The sequence below is a fragment of the Andrena cerasifolii genome, chromosome 4 (assembly GCF_050908995.1).
Source record: "Andrena cerasifolii isolate SP2316 chromosome 4, iyAndCera1_principal, whole genome shotgun sequence".
Taxonomy (NCBI): domain Eukaryota; kingdom Metazoa; phylum Arthropoda; class Insecta; order Hymenoptera; family Andrenidae; genus Andrena; species Andrena cerasifolii.
Window position 1 is genome coordinate 9,369,190 of NC_135121.1, and position 18,862 is coordinate 9,388,051.

Genomic DNA, 18,862 nt, shown 5'->3' on the forward strand with positions numbered 1-18,862 from the left:
TTACCTACGGCGTGTATCAATTCCACGTTATTTTCTGGTATCGCTAGAACAGTAAAAACGTATCTTATGTCACGTGTTTGGCCAGTGTGTTGTTGTTTTCGTGGTAGCATAGTGTAAATTGTAATAAGAGGTATTTAGAATCGATGATTTTCCTGTCTCACCGTGTCCTTCTGTTAACGATCGTTTACGGAAGGTATTTCACAATTCGTGGTAAAATGATAAAGTTGATTATCGCCCTGAGGTTTATCGGTTGTACCAAGAGTCGTGGGACAGTTTCTGTGATACTCTGATTGGAGGGGTGGTGCTTCGTCACTTACGTTCCACGCTGCTGCCTTGGATCGTCTTGACGAACACGGGCTTTCCAATTCCACTGCCACCCTGGGTGATCTTCGCTGTGTTCGTGTTGGATTCCACCGAACTGACGTTGCCAGCTTGATAGGAACTCGAGCTGCTCTCCATCCGCATCGCGGTGCTGGATGACTCCACGACATTGCGGCTGCTCGACACCGAGGCATACTCTAAACAATTTGTCAGAGAGGAGAACAAATTAGGTAAGCAGCTTTGAAAGGAAAAGCGAGAATCTTATATTCGCCCCTCACCTTCCACAACCTGGGAGGAGCTGCTGTATCGGCTCGAAGAGTATCTTCGCGACATGTCTGCTCCTTCTTCTTCAACCTTGGCTTTCTTACTGTCTGGGTCTCCTGGATTCCCTGGATTGTTCCTCTTCTCCAGCGCCTTCTCAGGTCCTGGGTTTCCTTGTAGCTTCTCAGGCCCTGGGTTTCCTTGTACCTTCTCAGGTCCTGGGTTTCCTTCTGCCTTCGGGGGACCTGGGTTCCCTAGGTTTCCTGGATTGCCTTTGACCTCCTCCTTCGTTTCCGGCACCTCTGTCAATTGTAGATCGTCCGCAGCGTGTTCAGCGAGCGCTACCACATCGCTCGCGTACTGCCGGATCTCCTTCAGCCAGCAAGCCTTCACAGGATCCTTGTGAGCCACTAAGGTGATGGGGTAAGCTGGGCTGGCTGGATTGTGCAACTCGAAGGACCTTATATCCTCCGGATGATCTTTCACCTCTACTTCTGGTAGCTAACAACGAAACTCTCACTGAACACTGAGCCTCGCAATTAAATAAAGTACTCGATCGATGAAAAGGAGATTAACCGTACTCACTCGTATAATATCTTTCAGAACGAAGACGGATCTGTCTTCAGATATTCGTCTGACCTTGCAGACGAGTATGCGAGCTTTAAAAAGGAACAGGTACCTTTCCTTGTTCTTACCGTCCTTGTCAATCGCCGTATACCACTCCTGTTGACCAATGATCACATGCTCGTATCAACTCTACCCACCAACTGCCAGCAAAAAAAAAGAAATGAATCCAATCAACTATACTGACGTGTGTGAGCAATCTGCCAAGCTTGTGGATATTCCCTTTGTATCCCTCGATATTGCTAATGAACTTGTTATCCGTTGCCCTGTGCGGGATACCTAGCATCAACTCCAAAGCCTTTTGGAGGTCGTCGCAGTTTTCGCCTAGTCGGGTCGAATACTTCACCAGCTCCTGTTATTTCGCAGAATTTTAATACGCTTTCCTTCCCATCTGAATGGACATCGACTATGGTTTATCTACGACAGCTGAGGGGCAACAGGAGGGAGGATAACGCGTCGCGAAGATGACCCGTTTTTAGCTCGCTAAATCCGTACGGCGCCCACTCGTTCGCACACCAGCAGCGGTACGCTCTGTCGCGGCATTACAGGCACACCACCTCCGACTTTGTGGCTTTCCTTGATCTATATCTACCGCGCGTATCATGGGAATAAAACGGCGGCAACGATGCAAATCCAGGCGATCGAATTCAGGATGGACGTCATGGAACAGTCCGAGGCCAGCCGAGTGCCTGTTACTCCTCGCGCTTTACCGTTCCCTCGTCGAGCGCGTCCTCCGTTCCTTTCCAATTTGATTAAGCGAAACGAGGAAAGGTCGGCGATTCCAAGCGACGCCAAGAATATTTGGAGAAGCTTAATGAGAATATAAAGAACGGTTACGCGAATTCGAATTGCTTTCAGCGCCTCAGTTTTCTGGGCAAGCGGCCCGGATTTTAATCAAACTAAGCCAGAGATGTACTAGCAACGAAATCAGATTACGTATATTTGAGGGACGCGGGATAATTAGCAGCGATTAAATGAACCGAGAGTAAATCGATTTCCTTCGACGCTCGTACGAGTGGATCTTCTCGCAGGTCCAACGAGGATCCAACGAGTGCCGTAGCTTCGAGCGACAAGTTGAGTTTGGGGGGATACAATTAAACCCTTCGGGAATGCGTTTTCAAGGCGAACGGGGAAGTATTTTAGCGCCGCGCTATTTTTGTCTGACAGAACGAAATTCGGCCTCGTATATAGGCCACGTGCGGGGTTTTACAGGTCGCTGTGTCTACCATCGAGTAAATGCTCAGTATTACAGCTTGAAGGCGTTGTGAAAAATCTGCGAAAGAATCGGCGCGATGGGATATCGAGAGGCGTGGTGTCAAATTTCAACAGCATCTTCGCTGCGACGATTAGTTATGCGGGTGGTGCATGCACAACCTCTGGAATGCTTTCAAAAGATATACTGGGCACGCTGTATTTCTGTCAAACACCCTTGAAATGTATTTTGCATTCGCGGCGGCGTTAACGATCTCTCGCGGGGCGGCGGGAGGAAAGGGGGCGCGTTGTCGAAGGAAGAACGATTTCTGGTTAACGTTACCTTGAGCAGGAGCTGGTAGTCGTTTATGCGTTGTATCGGAAGCTTCAAGTGCTCCGATAGGCTCTTGTCGTCACGGAGAGTCTGGCTCAGCTCCTGCAAACAATTAAAGTACCTTCAGGCTTAAGCCACGCGTCTCGAGCAGCGGCGTGCGGAAGATCTCGGTCGGTTATTGTCCTGGGAAATGGAATCCTTAAAATAATGTATCTAGGCTCGTGGAGATTTCAATAGATGAGAAAATGTCCCTTGGCACTACTTCTGTGAAGTATCCTCGAGTCGGTTTCTATATTATTATTATAAAGCTGCACTTGGAGGGAGTGCGTTGTTCCTGGGATATCAACGGCTGAGATCTCTCACTGTGGAACAGCGAATTGTTCGTCACTGTAATTCGACACCAGGATGAAGAGCCGCGCAGGTATTTTTGGATGTGACTGGACTTTCCACGCGACTATTTGCAATCAATCTCGCTGCGAGCTAACGTTACTATCGCCGCGTTGGAGGAACAAGGAGCCATTATGTCTGGCAACTAACACATTCTTAATTAACAGAAAAGATTCGGTTAATTAAACCCCTTCGACAGCTCCCCAAGTGTCTGAGAACTTACAAGCCTCCGTCTGTCCAAATATCCAAGTCAACTGTCACCACCTTCGCACTGTCAGTTCACCAGTTCAATCGAAACACCCTTATCCCGGCGGCTCCCCTTAACTCCTCCCAACTTCACAAAATTTGTAACCCAGAAGAGGCCCCACCAAGTGTTTCCAAAGCGCAGACCGTTTAAGGAACGAAGGTCGAACGACAAATTAAACACCGAAGAGATTTCTTTCGACGAGAAGGGCAGTACCGAACGAGCTTGAATTCGTTGGAAGTCTGGTTGGATAGGGAGAGGGACCTCGGTGGTGAAACGTGGGTGACGAGGGAGGAACGGCTCGGGTGGAAGGGCAGACGCACCTTAGCGGAGGTCAAGGGAGGTAAACACCGTTGTTCGTGTGTGGAGCCGTTGGTTCGAAGAAGTTACGGTGGCTGATCGCAGACTGGACCAAGCCCCTGCTCTTCCGTCGATTCTCCTCGACGGGGGATCCACAGTCGGTGGTTACCGAAAATCACCCGCCAGCAGACCAATACGGCCACGGCTATACTTAGACGCCGGACGAACTCGTGGACTGACCACGCACAAAAACAACGCGAACCGTCCCGCGAATCGCGGGCACCTCTTCCTCCAGATTCAAGGAGGAGTCTGGAGGACCTCTGGACCAGTTTCCTGACAGGACGAGCCGATACAATCACGTCCGGAATCGTCCTAATCGATCGAGCGAAGTTTAACGCATAATTAATTTTGTCAAAGCGGATTGAAAATTTTGCGCGACCCTTTCTTTTCTGTTGCGAGTAAACCCGTTCTTTTTATGAAAGCTTGGAACAGATTCTACTGCTTCTAATCGAAAGAGGTGAAAGATCGAACGAGCTGAACAAGTTCCTCGGCAAACAGAGGGACGAACGTGGAGGAGCGACGCGGAGCCTCGCAAAGAACGCCAGGATCGCGGGCGACTTTTACTTTTAATTCGTCGGCATGGCCCCGTTCTGACGGGTGGCCTGATCTCGTTCGCGGACAAAATGGACAGATAAGAATAATATTAGCCATTGGAACGAGAAGACGGACCTCCCTGTCGCCGTCACGCCATGGCCCCTCGATTCTCGTTGCTTCTGTGGCGCAACGGGCACACACCCTTTCCATGTCGAATCGGCTCGAACGCGACAAAAATAACCGCGAATCGAACAGGTATAAATAAAATGCACGGGCAGAGGTGTCTCTCGTAAACGCCGATAATCTACGAGAACCCTAATGCGCCCCTAACGCGCCACGCTCTGAAACCGGACACGTCCGACGGGGTAAAGTGGTAATCGCGCGATCTAATTCTGATTTCGCGCCATTAGGATAGATACGACGACGCGTGTGAAAATTTCGTCGATCTTGAGTCAAGTTCCCGAAATAACGGGTCGAATCACGGGGAAAAAAGCGAGCAGCAATTTCGATGTAAGGAGGCAGCGTGACGCGGCGGTGTCCTAGCCACCCGCGCTGCTGCGTGCACGCGCCGCGGAATCCGATTGTCCTGAAGGCATCCCGACGGAAGGGATGAAGGGGATGACTTGTTTTGCGAGTTTAAAGCGCGACGAAGGTGGAACAGTGAGTATTTTTAAGCTAGGTATTATTGAAATTAAAAAGTGCGGGAGGTAAGGGAGACCGGGCCAAGTTGATACGTTTTTCAGTTTTGAATTTTTGTAATTTTTATTTGAATTAATTACTTCGTAACAAATATGCTAAAATATACTTAGGTCCTTCCTCTTTAATATATCGTACGTGAAAACTTGAGGAAATACGTAGAAAATAAATGAAAAAGTGTTATTTGGAAATTTGAAGAATAAAATTTTAATCTACGTAACTTTCAAACAATATTATAGACTGAAAGTTAACAAAGACCTAGTCTAAAAACTACACGGTCTCCCCTACAGTTGCAGAGGTTGATGTTGTGACGTTGGGGGGGGGGGCAGTGAACGCTGGGGTTTCTTTCTAGACGAGGATCGCGCAGCTTCTGTCATCGCGTAGTGACAGGAACCAGTGACATCACCGGCCGATAACGACACCACTTTCTTCCTTTTCTTTTCAGGGCGCGCGTCTCGGCCGCGAGACTGCCGTGCATAAGCGAGAGGAAAGCGAAAGATGTTCCGCGCGTTAAGAATAAACCAAGCTATTTCGGGGGCTGGACAGACGCCCGCTTACCCCCGCTTGTTACGTAATCGCGAAATTCCCACCGATTCGTATGGACAACAGACTCGACTGTGGAGCGGCCTGGAACGACTTTCAATTCCATGGACATCGCAGCAGCTCGAGTACAAAAGTGTGATAAAGAATATAACAATGAATTATTTCCATCTAAAGACGATATGGGACAGGGTCGCGTAGGTCCTGCACGTCTGCGCGGTTGAACGTCGACTGTTCTTGCGAAGAAGTAAATCATAGGATAAGATTTACACCTCGTAGACAAATGTGTTTTCAATTCGGCGCAGAGCTGCCGCGTTACAAAGGACGCTGGCGTCGGGACGCCAAACTACAGAGGAGGTGGACAGAAACCTTTCTTACCACCTTGCGGACTCGCGTCGCAGACGGAGGAAGCTTTGACTGCATTTTGCTATTTGTCTCTACTTGTTGTCTCTATTATTAGTGATTTATGCCCGCGTACTCGGCAGTTGAACAACTGACCTCAAAGTATTCTCGTACAGCGTCGTTCATCTGCAGGAACTCTTGTGCGACCGGTTCATCCCTGCAGTAGGCCACGTGCTTGTCGAAGTCCCTTTCCTGGAACAGCGAGCAACACGATCACGACACTGTGCAATTATTAGCAACTTCTGAGTAACTGCCCCGAAAAAGCTCTATTATCGTCATCCTCAGGTTTATATCCGACTGTCGTATTGTTCTTCTAAATCGCAACCGAAAGTCAAACTACTCGCACGTGCGTATAATCAAGATATACGAATATTGCAGTTCTTCGCGAATAGATTCGCCAGTTACTGTGCAAGTTATTCTGCCTAGGTGAATAAGAACGCTAGAAACGTGAGTAAACGTGTTGCAGAGACTCACCAGTCGAAGGAAAGTCTTGCCCAGCATGCGTGGCTGATCCGCGTAGTACTTGACGCCCTCGATCAACACCCTGCCGAACGATCTAAGTAAGGAGCGAATTAATTCTCACGCCAAAGACACACCACGCCTACGTGCGAAAGGTCACGACCTCGTCTTTTCAATGCGACATTTAGGGCACGATGGGAGCGCTTACAGTAAACCAGGGGCGTTAATCTTTAATAATTTGTTACGCCGTTGCAGCCTCTTGTGCGCTGATTAAGTCACGAACAGTTACGTCGAGGAATAGTTATCGAATTGCTATTAATTCATACTGGGGTGCTTGAACGAGTTTCGATTAAAGTACACTTCATCTTTCAATGGGGTAGGTGGGGCAATGAGGGGAGAAACTAAATGGTTTTCAACGAGCAACGACGTGATTACAGACAGCCATGAATTCTGACAATTTTAATCTCGAATATTCAAGTGGCAAGTAAAACTTATAATCAGATAACAGTCGTTTTCGTTGATTAAATGAACTCGTGCTGGCAGAGTGAATCGAAGCGTGCTCGTATGACCAAACGGGGGTGGGGGTGCATTCAAACGTTCGAGAAAGCCACAATTCCGAAACCACACGATTACATGAAATTATTAAATACCGAACAATATTAACAGCCACGAAACACACGATCACACAGAATATGCCTTGTTACCGAACTTACGTCGCGGACAATTTGCTTCGCTGAAGAAGAAGAAACGTATTGGCGGGCGTGTGTGGTGTGTACCGTGTGTGCGCGTGTTTCTTTTAGATTTCGTATAACGATTAAAATCATGATTGTTCTGTATCGAGTTACGAGCGAGTTTCAACTGTTGCGGGTAATGAGGTTCGTGTGAGTCTCTCGTGTTGAATGTCCGGATCGTGAAGTGTCGCAGTGAAGTTGTCCGCCTAGCCAACGTGCTCGCCGGTTATACGTACGTATTGTGGAAATCGGCGATCTGCTTGAGGTTCGTGAAGATGATGTCTTTGTTGTCGCGCACGATCCGTGGCACATCCGGGTTGTCGAGTGGCTTCAAGTAACGTTCGACGACCAGCTGAAGGTCCCTGCCAAACTCCTCCTCGGTTTCGACCAATTCCTTCACTACCGCCCTACGAAAATCGGTTCGTTGAAAAGAAGAGATCTGACAAGGAGAAGCTCTGCGCTGGGCAACTTACTCCCTTCGGTAATGCGAGTCTTCGGGTCCATGTCCAATCGCCGTGTCCTCGCTGAGGGCGGTCTGCATCAGGATCGACATGGGCAGCCATCCTTCCCTCGAATCCACTGTGCGAACGTACACTCTGCACAAAAAGGCCCCGATTTTAGGTAGTGTATGAATGCTTGCTTTAGGCGAAGAAAGACAGGGTAACTAATTTCAATACAGTGATCAAAGTAATTGGAGGATTTACTGTTTGAAGGAGAAGGTGTTACTGTCTAGAGGCTTTCACTCAAGTTCAAGATAGACCCTTTGCGAAGACTTTGTCGAAAAGGAGGCCAGCTAGCTGAGATTCTAATCGTGCTGAAATCACCTACTCGAAACTTCGCGGGCTTACAGTTTCGTCGCGTATATAGCTCGCCAACTAGAAATGGTACTGTCAAATTCAAGGCCCAATGAGCCGAACAGACCGCCAACAAATTTTGCGTTCTGCTGAATGGACGACAGACACGAGGAGCATGGCAGGACTGTTGCATTAGTCACTAAACTTAAATATAACTCTCGAACGCCCACACAAGCCTGCGTACCTATCTATTCTTTCTAATGTAACGAGGGAAACGTATCTCCACCCCGCGCTTTCGCGTAATTGGGCATATCCCGGGCTATTTCCGCTCTCTGAGCCAGAGAGATCTGCAACACTTGCGTCAACACTGGCGAAACGCTAGTCTACTGCTGTGCGAAAGGAATTATTTTAGACACTTCGTACGTGCACTTTCCATCAGCAATTTCCGCATCCTTGGTGCACGAAGTCCTAAGCTGTGTTTTAGGTATTGCAACATCCGCTTCTCAGGGCCTGAAGGAACGATGCGATCGAGATTCCTCGACCAGCGCATCTCGATGTAGTAAATAGTAAATAGCTGGCGATCCATTGAACGTCGCCGATGCCAAAGCACCGAATCAAAGTTTCGGCTTGAACCTCACCTTTACTCGAGCTTATTTTCAGAACTGGCTGATATTTCGCCTTCCCCGGAGTCGACCGTTCCCGAGCCAACGGGACGACTCCTTATTCACGCGCATTGCGCAACTGAAATTTATTTAGACGCGACGTTTAAAACTTCTTCGAAATTCAGTCACGAAAACGTCGACCAAATATCTTGGGCGAACCAGAGGGGATGGAAATCGCGGAATGGCTGGCAGGAGCTGGCGTTCTCCATTTTCATCCAACTCCGCAGGGACTTTTCCTAACAACTGTCCCAATCATTCGGTACCTTCGTTATCATTAACGTATTATCGACTTCGAATCTATTCTGGCTGACAGCCAATCACGCAGAGTAGCCGCCCCGGAGGACATTATCCATAGAGACGTTTATAAACGCTTCGTCTTCATTAACGTCACGGTAAATTACACTCCGTCAGTTTTCCCTCGGAGTCGACTAAGCTGAGGCATCATTTGCGACCAACAATGTTGTCCCTTTCTGTCCCCGGGTCCACCCCGTGCGGAAGAGTCGACAAGGTGGCTCGCGTGTCAGGGAACGTGGCAGCGCTAATAGCGAAGATCGCGTCGCGAATATGCCTCTGTCAGCGATAAAACGGGAATCGGGGGTTCCCGGGTGGGGGCTGGTGATAGCAAAGGCACGGGATCGTCTAATAAACGGACGAGGCGACGCGTGTCCGCTGGGGAAATCAAACAACTCGTGCGCTGCGATACGGTAACGGTTAGGCATCCGTTCTTGAGTAATCTCGGGGGTTGAAATCTTGAAATACGGCGAGTTCATTGGCTTCGCAGTTAACATAATGTCTGCGGGCTACTGTGTCACCGAAACACCTGTCGCTCCTATATTTCGTGCACGCATTTAATCGAGCGCGTCCACTTAAACGCAGCTTCGTCTCCAGCCACTCATCTTCGACAGAGGACTTTACCCCCTTCGTCATTCCACTTCGGCTCTTGTGCGCGCGACCGTAAAACCGAGATTTGCATCGAGAGAACGTGGATTCGTGAGAGATTTGCATTGTCAGACATAATCCGTCTCGAGGAGAATATTAAGAAATTAAGTAGCGATAGCGGCGAGGATCTAACGAGCAACGGTCGATGGAACGTAATTTATCGCGAAGGCAGCAGCTGCTCGGGGTATATATCAGTAACCAGCACAGCCTTGATGCTTAACGATGACGCGCCCTTGGCGAAGTCTTCGGGGTTCAACGAGGAGTAGGCATGTACGTTCGATCGATTTCGTCGTCAGTCTCTTGGATGAACTTCGACGTTCTTTTATCGACGACGATGAAGCTTGACCTGCCATAGTGCGACTGGAGTTGTGCTTCCCAACGCTTCTCCGTTATTTCCGGGTGTACCGAGACTTCCCAGTACAAACGCTGCTGGAGCTCTCTTCCACCGAGGAGCGATATACTTTACCTATGGATGCTGTTGTCCGAGCTCGACCTGGAGATGCTTCGCGCACGGGGATCCGCGTGCTTTCTTCGTGGTCGAACGGACAACTTGTGCCAGGCGGCCGAGTTGTCCAGCGTGTCGCCGATCTCGCCGATCTCCAGATCCGGATCCAGCTTCATCTTCCTACAACACGGTCAAACGTCCAGAATAGATGCCAGTGGGGCCCACCCCCGCAGCGGTGCTTGCCGTTGCCTTTTTAGTTGAGCCGCATGCAGACTAAACATCACTCTGCCGTGAGTCGAAGCGAGGTAGCGGGGTTCGTTAAATGGGAAAGAGCGAGGCGCGATGCTTTCAAGCTTCCTCAGCCCGGCCGGGCCTTCTCACTCGTTTGTTACTCGCTGGGCGGGCGTGTTTACGGCTCGCGCTACTCTATTCGCAGTGGTTAGTTGCGTTTTTCAAAGGGTCGCATCTCTAGCCCCGATAACGCGACTATTCGGCTTCCGTGCATCGACCAGGGGCGCACGAGCGAAATCGCGAGAGAGAGGAGGCCAGTGGAGGTGACGGCTCGCGGTGGATTCGGCGGGGTGCGTGGCCCCCGCGATATTTCCCATCTGCCGTGGCACTCGCGCGAGTGCTGTCGGCGTATTTTATAAACGCGGGCCGCGAGCAGCGCCGGCGGAGCGTCGTTCCGCCGTAAAAATATCGCCGCGAAAATAAGCAAAGGGGAGGCCCCCACGCGGCCATCCCTCAGCGTTTGACACGCGGATTGACCGCGCCGCGGTCTCCTCCCTCGCGACTCCGCGGTGTGCAACATCCGATCGTGCGAACTTTAACTTTCCTCTCTATTAATACATTCTGCTCGTGCACGTGGTTAATACTTTCTTCGCGGCCTGCTCGGGGAATTTCCGAAGAGACGCGCGTGCAGTGGCTGTGTGCAGGGCCTCCTCTTTGATCCTCTCTTCCTAGGATCAAGGACAGTTATTAGCAGTTAGCGTGGCCGTGTTAATTGATGATCTCACGGCGCATGCATCGCCGACACGTTACAGCAGCAACGTGTTCTCCTGGTCCTCGCCCCGGCACCCTCCGGTTAGAACAATGTAACACGAGCGGAGTGTTAACGAAAGCGCCTACCATTACTCAAGAAGCCGCGAAATTGCAATTTGCTCGGCCGCGGAGCAAAGAACTTTTGCGAAAGTGATGGATCGCGGCCCACAGCCCGCTATCCTTCACCCATACACCGGCGTAGACTATATACGGCCAGTGGTGGAGCTTATTTCTGGCCAGGCACACGTTGCACGCACACGGAAATAGATTTTAACGCGCGCGAATGCTCAGACACGCCGAGTCAACGGTCCAAAAAGAGAGAGGGGAAGGCAGGAGCCGATGTCGGGAATTATTTGCTTTCCCTTGGTTTTTATGAAGCGACTGCAGGACGCTGGGGGATCTTACTTGGCTAGATCGGCGTATTCGAGGGCCTCGACGATGTCGCCGACGTTCACGGTGAAACCATCTGTCTCGCTCTTGAAATCCTTCACGACGATATAGTTGTCCAAGGATTTCTGCAACGGAGAAAGAAAAAGAGTGTTCTACGTTTCCTCGCTGTATACTGCAAAATTACCACTATTTTCTGGGCTTATGGTCAATTGAGAAGATCGAGAGTGGCAAGAAGTATATTTCAAGGAGTCACAGAGTGTTCCACCGGCAATCATTTCCCTCGCCCCAACATTACCCTCTCGCAGCTACTGTCCAGCTGGATGCTGCTCAGTCTCCTCAGGCTAGGCGTGTTCTCCCTGCTACCGGAGCATCCGTAGGACCTATCTGACCTCGACATTATCACTCCATTCCCTTCCTGCTTCTGATAGGTCCCGTTGGCCGATCCGTCGAGGCTGCTGGCGATCGAGGTGGTCCCAGTGAACGTGGACAGCATCTCGGCGTCCACGTCCTCTTCTTTCGCAACGGGGCAACAGTACATGGAGAAGCGATGGGCGGTGGGACGGTTGAGTCTCAGTGCCGAGAAAACGTGCAGTGGCTCGAAATGATGTATACCATCTTCGTCGAGCACGGTGTAGGCCACCTGACCCGTGAGCACCGATCGGGAAGCTTCCCTGGGCACGACTGCCTGCAGGCCCTGCTTGAGGATCATAAAAATAGCTGACGGCCTGTGGCTCCTTCTGAGAAGGAACTCCTCCATCGCCAGGCTGTTGTCAGAGTGCAGCAGAACGGTAGGCACGTCCGCGGAGGACTGTAACGGTGCTTCTTCAGGCACGATCATCAGGGCAGCGCTCTCTCGCACGAGGGTTCTCAGACGCGGATCGGTTCTCGCCATCTCTGGATCGCTGTACAGCTGGCCAAGGGCACTCAGGAACGGCGGCCTCTCCTCGGCCAGCTTCCTCATCACGGTCAGCCTTTTCAGAACGTCCAAGGTCACTCTGTCGCTGGCCAAAGCGCGCGTCGATTTCTCGTCGCTGATCACGGCCAGGAGGCTGCTGGCTATGCTGGACATGCCTAGAGCCCTCGCCAGGCCGACAGCTTGAAGAAGCATCTCCCGAACGTTCTCCCCTTCGTCGTTCAGCAATTCCTGCAAGCGAATCTCGCTGGATTCCCTGACAGCTTGAACGATCGCCTTGTGCACGGTCTCGACTGCCTCCTTCTCGGTAGCGATCGTGGATACTTCTTCGGACACCTTCTGAAGCACTCTGGACACTAATTCCGGATCGTTTCTGGAGATAGTTCTGAAGGCAGGTCCCACTAAGTCCGTTCCGTGCTCCTCCTCGAGAACCATGGAGAGTCTGTCGAGGACCACTTCGTCTTTCAGAGAGCGACCGACCACGGTGGATTTCAGGATATCGATCTTGTTGCGCCTGCTATGTAGCAGTTCTATGAGAGCGGACTGGCAGAGGCTGCTTCTGTTTTGAGGGACTAACAGGATCTGCAGGATTTCCTCCACGGAGTGCTCGATGCTGATGTTCTTCTGGCGCAGGAGGACGTTGAATGCCTCGCTGATGCAGGAGTACACGAAATCCTGGTTGTCATCGTTGCTGTCCTCGATAGATCGAGTCGAGATCGCCAGGACAGCGCTGGACATTGCTGTTTTTACCGCGTCTCTTAGCCAATCGTCACTTTCATCTCCCGCGTTTCCTTCCTCTCCATTCTTCCTAGCGTTTAAAGCGACAGGGGGCTTGGTGCCATTCATCAGCTTAGAAGTCAAGTGATTCTCTTCCAGCTGCTGTTCCTGTTGAACAGCGATGTTCTTTGCCAGTTGAGCAACGGTGGATACGATCTGTGCCATTTTCACCGCCGTGGTGCCATGCAGGCCAAGCTTCTCAGCCATCACCAGCGCGTGTTCCAGAGCCACAGCTTTCGGATCCACGTCGACGTCCACCGCCGGTAGATCCGTGGCTACTTTCCTTCCCACGGACAAACCCGCCTCTGATAATTGCCTAAGCATCCTGGCGTCGATGCTGGCCTCTCCGTGGTGCTGGACATGAGGATTGTAGTGCACGTGCTGCGGCCTCAGCAGCCTCAGCTCCTCGGGGGTGACCTCGAAGCCCTGCACAGAGAACTCCACTTCCCCTTCAGGCGTGTCCGTCAGATCTGGGGCAACGAAGCGCGGTCCCTCCTCCGTTTGAACGATCTGACCGGGGACGAAGGTGACACCCAGCTCTCCGGACTCCACCACGCGACCTGGAACGAACCTCGGACCCTCTGGGGTGTCCACCACTTGGCCAGGCACGAATCGAGATCCCTCATCCTCCGTGGAGATCACCTGGCCAGGAATGAACGTGGGGCCCACCTTCGTTTCCACGATCTGCCCAGGCACGAAGCGCGGCCCGTCCGCGGTCTCTACTGTCTGACCGGGAACGAACTTGGAGCCAGTCCGAGTCTCCACCATCTGTCCAGGGACGAACTTTGGTCCACTGCTGGTGTCGATCACCTGGCCAGGCACGAACTGCTCTCCCTTCTCCGTCATCACTATCTGGCCAGGCAGAAAGCCATCCTCCGTCATCACACCGGGCACGAACCTCGGACCGTCCTTCCCACCTCGCACCAGCTGCCCCGGAACGATCCTCTTCCCCTCGGGCAGCTTGTTCGCGTTCTCAGGGAAGAACTCCACGCCACGTTCCGTTTGCACCATGTGGCCGAAAATCTCACTCTGCTGAGACGACACGTTGGCCGTCTTCGGATCCACGGGTATACCAACAGGCCCAGCATCGTGGAACACCACTTCGTCGAACTTTCTAGCTGCAGCGAACTCGAAGCCCTCCTCCGTGAACCTCGTCTTCCCGGGGAAGAACCTCTCGCCGTCGGGCGTCCTCATCATCTGACCTTCCACGAATTTCTGACCCTTCGGCGTGTCCAGCGTCATCCCCGGTAGGAACGCAACTCCTTCCTCGGTGTCCTTCACGATGCCAGGAACGAAGCGGCCATCCCCAGAGCTCGTAGTGACGTACTGTCCAGGCACGAACTGTGCTCCCTGCGACGTTGAGATCGTTTGACCAGGGACGAACCTTGGCTCCCCGGTTGGAGACTCTATACACTGTCCGGGCACGAATTCCCAGGACTCAGCGACTTGCACGCTCTGACCCGGGACGAACACTTGCTCCCCGCGGTGATCGGTGACCGTCTGGCCAGGCATGAACCGCGGCCCGTCAGGAGTGTGGATCGTCTGACCAGGAAGGAAGCTTCCGTTCCCGGTCACTTGGCCAGCGACGAACTTGGGACCCTCCTCTGTGAGCACGGTCTGACCTTGCACGAACCTAGCTCCTTCGTTCGTGTGGAAGGTCTGTCCTTGGAGGAATCGATGCCCCTGCTCAGTGGGTAGGGTTTGTCCAGCCACGAAGACAGGCGTCTCTTTGTCGTCCTGCTCCTTCGCGTTGAAGATCTGGCCAGGAACGAGGACGGGGCCATCGGGGGTGTTGACTGTCAGGCCAGGTACGAAGACAAGACCCTGGGGTGTCTGTAGAGTCTGGCCAGGCACGAAAATAGGCCCCATCGGCGTCTGTACTGTCTGGCCGGCGATAAATCTCTGAGCGGTCTTTATGTCTAATTTCAGACCCTTGATGTTGTGCGCCGTTGTCTCCTTACCCTGCGCCATGCCCTGCACCAGCTCTGGTATCTCCTCCACCCGGGGCAGCTCCTCCAGCGCCTGCTCGCCTGCTTGCAACAGCTTCACGTTCACGTTCGACAGTTCCTTCAAATCGCTGGCAGGGATATTCTGTATGGCTGACTGGATGGCTGCGTCGGGCTCTATCTTCAGAGGTGTCAGTGGCTTCACGATCGATATCGCCTCGAATCCACCGGTGCTCTCCGAGACGGGGCTGGTGCACGAGGACGCGGCGCTCTGCTCCACGATCTGAGGCTGCACGTTGATCGGCGAGGGTAGTTTGCTTATCACTGGCTGCAGGGGTGGTTTTGCAGCGTTCCCAGTTCCCTGGAACGAGTTCCAATCTAACCTCTCTGGCAGGGACTTGGCTGCTTCCTTTAACGAGTTCGTTACGGAGATGAATTCGCAGGCTCTGATTCTAGCTTGCTCCAAGTCGACCTGCTTCCAGTTCTCGACTTTCTCCTCTTTAGCTTCCTCCTTGACGCTCCTCAGCCTCAGTTGCTTCGTCCTTCTAAGCTCCTCCTCCTCGGCTGCCTTCTCCTTCTCCTCGAAGATCCTCTTGGCGTAACTAAGTCCAGCCTGCCTCTTCCTCTTCCGCTTCCTAGCCTCTGCTTCCTGCTTCTCCCTCTCCTTCAGCACATCCTCGCGAGGGCCAAGTCCGTCGTACAAGTTCTCGAAGTCCTCCAGGTTCCTGAAGTCCACGGAGACGTTCTTGCCCTGTTTCAACCGGAAGAGGACAGTGTCGCAGTCTCTGGAGAGCATCACGTCCCTCACGTCTCCGTCTCTCACCGCTGCTTCCAGCCTCGAGGGAAACACCAGACTGCATCGTCGTTCCTCCACGGTGTAAACGAACCTCGAAGCTTCCTCTTCAGCTGGTGGATGCTTGGAGTCCAGCAGGTCGCGAAGGGCTCGCTGCTGCTCGCCTTCCCCTTCGAGGATCGGGAAGACATAACGGTAGTCCTTGAGGATCACGTGCTTCTTCTTCTCCCCCAGGACGAAGCCAGCTGTGAAATGGTGCGGTCCCAGGCCCGAGGCGTTCGTGATCTTGCATTTCGATTTGTCGTGGGTGTGCACGCCCAACAGAACTGGAATGTAATGATGAGTTGGCAGGCCGTAGGACTTCCCTGTGATGCGGCAGAAACGCTTCGCGTCCGCCGGGCTGATCGGTGGCAGCAGAGGGAAGTAATTCGGCTTGGGGAGGCCCCTGCTCCTTCCTGTTATCCTGCAGAAGGACATTGTTCGTCTCCGCGGTCAGATCCTTACAGAGTCATCGATAAACCCCCTTTTCTTCGCAACCTACTTCCTCGACGATCCTATTCTCCTGGTACCTCGAGAGCGATCCCCGACCAGGTTCACTGTCGTTGAACAACGGCCCCCTCGAGTGGTCAAGTTTGCATCGACCTGCAGACACGCGTTGCTAGAAGTTTGGCATCCCGGCCACCAGAACCACGGATCCTTGTTCCTGACCACTCGGTCGTGACTTCCTCTTGGCGTTCGCCGCGCTGTCAATAAACACGTCCAGTGTCAACGACTGACATTGTTCCCTCCTCGCCATAATTCGTCTACCTGGGGACCAACGATATCCCTTCTGACCGTCCACTACTGAACAGTTGGCAAACTTCATGAATGCAGGTTTACCAGGGGACTAAGCTTGTCGACACTCTGAAACCCACCTCCACGTGTCGTTCCCCTGTCAGCGAGAGATAACAAATGTACCGCCGCTATTCTTCACGGTCTTCTCGGAAGGCCATCCCGTCTGCTTAAAATAAAGAAGCGGACTCGAACCACCTCGAGGTCCACCGGCCACTTAATCTCCCGGATTACGGCGTTTTTCGCGCTTCAAGCAGCTCCAGACGAACGTTCCCCGATTCCTTCTCCAATTAGATGAGGCACGGCTTGCGCGCCAGCCGACTGATTCGGAGCGCAATTCTTCTTCCGGACGGTTCCGCCGCTGTCGTTTTCATCGCGCGGCTCGTTAAAAAAGTTTTCGTCGAACCCGCGGCCGCCTCGTGCCGGCCCGAGAGGCACGGTTTATTTTTACGTGCGGGATGCCTGCGAGGATTCCGTGGGTGCTCTTCTTCGTTCGGCCCCTGGTAGCCGGCCAATTCGGCGATTTCCTCGTCGCAGAAAAGAGCCCACCTTTTTTCCCCGGTGGCTGTTGCTCCCAAGCAACAGCAAACCGACCCCTTCCTGGCTAATTTGCCGCCCGATCCCGCGGATTCTTGGCCCCTTCGAGGCTACGTTCCTCGATTGGCAGCGCGCACCGAGCAACGACAGACGTTAGCCTGACATATTTTCTCGTCACCATTGTCAAACGACGCCTCTCAATCCTCCCTGTCGCCTGTCTCGCTCCACTAGGTAGCTATCCATTCTACGCACTCCTTTAGAGTTTCGATGGTAGGCTTCGGTTTACACTCGAGCAATCCTTGAGGGTCTAACGTTGAAGTAGCCAAAGGTTTAGCTAATCCTGGGGCCACGTCGATTATAGTTTCAACCGATAAATTATCCCCGCTCGGTGTCGATACGCGATAATCGCCAGCGGCAGGATCCTATTCCTCTACCCAAGGCAGATCGAACCTGGCGACGGTTTCCACCTCGTCACATTCACCGATCCTCACCAACCACCACCGACCATCTATTTTCACGCCGGTGCACTGCACTGCCGTGTCAGGGGGCCACCGTTTCGCGGAGCACGATCAATTAGCAGGGAAACTCGAGGGGGCATGTGGCGTGTACGCAGCGAGGATCACCTGTTCGCTTCGACACTTTTACCCTCTTCGCAGGAGGAAGACAGAGATCCGAAGTGTCACTTTATTCCAAGATCGTCGGGAAGCTCTTCGAGATCCACGATCGCGGACGGGTCAGAATTAATCACAGAGAACGTTGGAAATCTGCATCGCAGAGTAGCCAGCAGGTAGAGTACACTCTTTCTAGCGATCTATCTTGGAATCGCAACGTCGTGGCTCGTCCGTCGTCCCTCGCCGAGCATGATCGCGCGACGTTGTTCGATCTGCTGGATGGGACAGGAGGTCTCCACGGTTCCGCGGCTACTATGTCGATTCGCGCCCGGTTCTCTCGGTTCAGCAGGGTCGTCGCTCGTGTCGGCGAGTTGGTCGAATCACTGGGAGGAGAATCGCGTCGGAGCGCGCGTCATGTCGCGCACGATTCCCACCGAAATGCGTATTGCGATACGCGGCGAACGCCAGACTACTCGATGTACGAAGTGGCTAAGAGCCGTTTGCGCGACGAGTCTCTCGGCTCCCCGCGACCAGAAATAGCCACCCTTCTTACACTTCTCCAATACATCTTTAGAAACGTGGTGCACGGACCCCAGGCCTGTACCGCGGTGGTCGCGCGCGCTAAGGGTGTACACACGCGCCGCCGTGCTCCGCGGATGCAGGCCAGGAGGAGAGATTTTTCACCGTCACACGCGAGGAACACCCCCTTGGGAGCTGGCGTGTAACCGAAACTGGGACTGGTCGGGGCTTAATTTACATTCATCTTGAATTGAAGGGGAAATATTGGATTCTTGGCTCTAAATAGGTACTCGAAGAGTATTTCAGAATTATATGCGGGTTTCATTGCGCTTCGCATTGTTAAGGGTGTCAAACAGGGGTGAGTAGATAGCTGCGAAGTTTAAGTTAAACGTGGGCTGGAGAATTATTTTACACGTGTGCTTGAAATGGAGAGATTCGAAGTCCCGACTAAGGAAGCTCGTGGAAACGAGGCTAGATCCGTTTTCAAACAGCGGAGCAATAAGATTGGAAATGGCACGGTTGGGCGTCAATAACCCCGAACGCGGTTGCATCAATTATTTAAGAAACAACGATGGAAAAG

The 18,862-nt window shown here is 52.5% G+C and overlaps 1 protein-coding gene across 10 annotated transcripts in view; it reads right to left on the reverse strand.

The window, feature by feature from the left end:
- Obsc (Obscurin) overlaps positions 1-18,862 on the reverse strand; it is a 45,944-nt gene that overhangs the window by 18,733 nt on the left and 8,349 nt on the right. For 3 of the 10 annotated variants that reach the window (XM_076810312.1, XM_076810311.1, XM_076810309.1), the window contains exons 1-13: positions 11,651-18,245; positions 11,371-11,480; positions 9,946-10,104; positions 7,558-7,680; positions 7,321-7,491; positions 6,369-6,450; positions 5,991-6,086; positions 2,741-2,833; positions 1,394-1,558; positions 1,168-1,305; positions 600-1,083; positions 318-518; positions 5-43 (exon numbers count right to left, since the gene is read on the reverse strand). In XM_076810312.1, the coding sequence (XP_076666427.1) occupies positions 5-43; positions 318-518; positions 600-1,083; positions 1,168-1,305; positions 1,394-1,558; positions 2,741-2,833; positions 5,991-6,086; positions 6,369-6,450; positions 7,321-7,491; positions 7,558-7,680; positions 9,946-10,104; positions 11,371-11,480; positions 11,651-16,261 (6,472 nt within the window). In that variant the 5' untranslated portion in view covers positions 16,262-18,245. Of the gene's footprint in view, positions 1-4; positions 44-317; positions 519-599; positions 1,084-1,167; positions 1,306-1,393; positions 1,559-2,740; positions 2,834-5,990; positions 6,087-6,368; positions 6,451-7,320; positions 7,492-7,557; positions 7,681-9,945; positions 10,105-11,370; positions 11,481-11,650; positions 18,248-18,862 lie in introns of those variants that run through there. The other 7 variants (XM_076810307.1, XM_076810304.1, XM_076810313.1 and 4 more) reach the window with 5 other exon arrangements.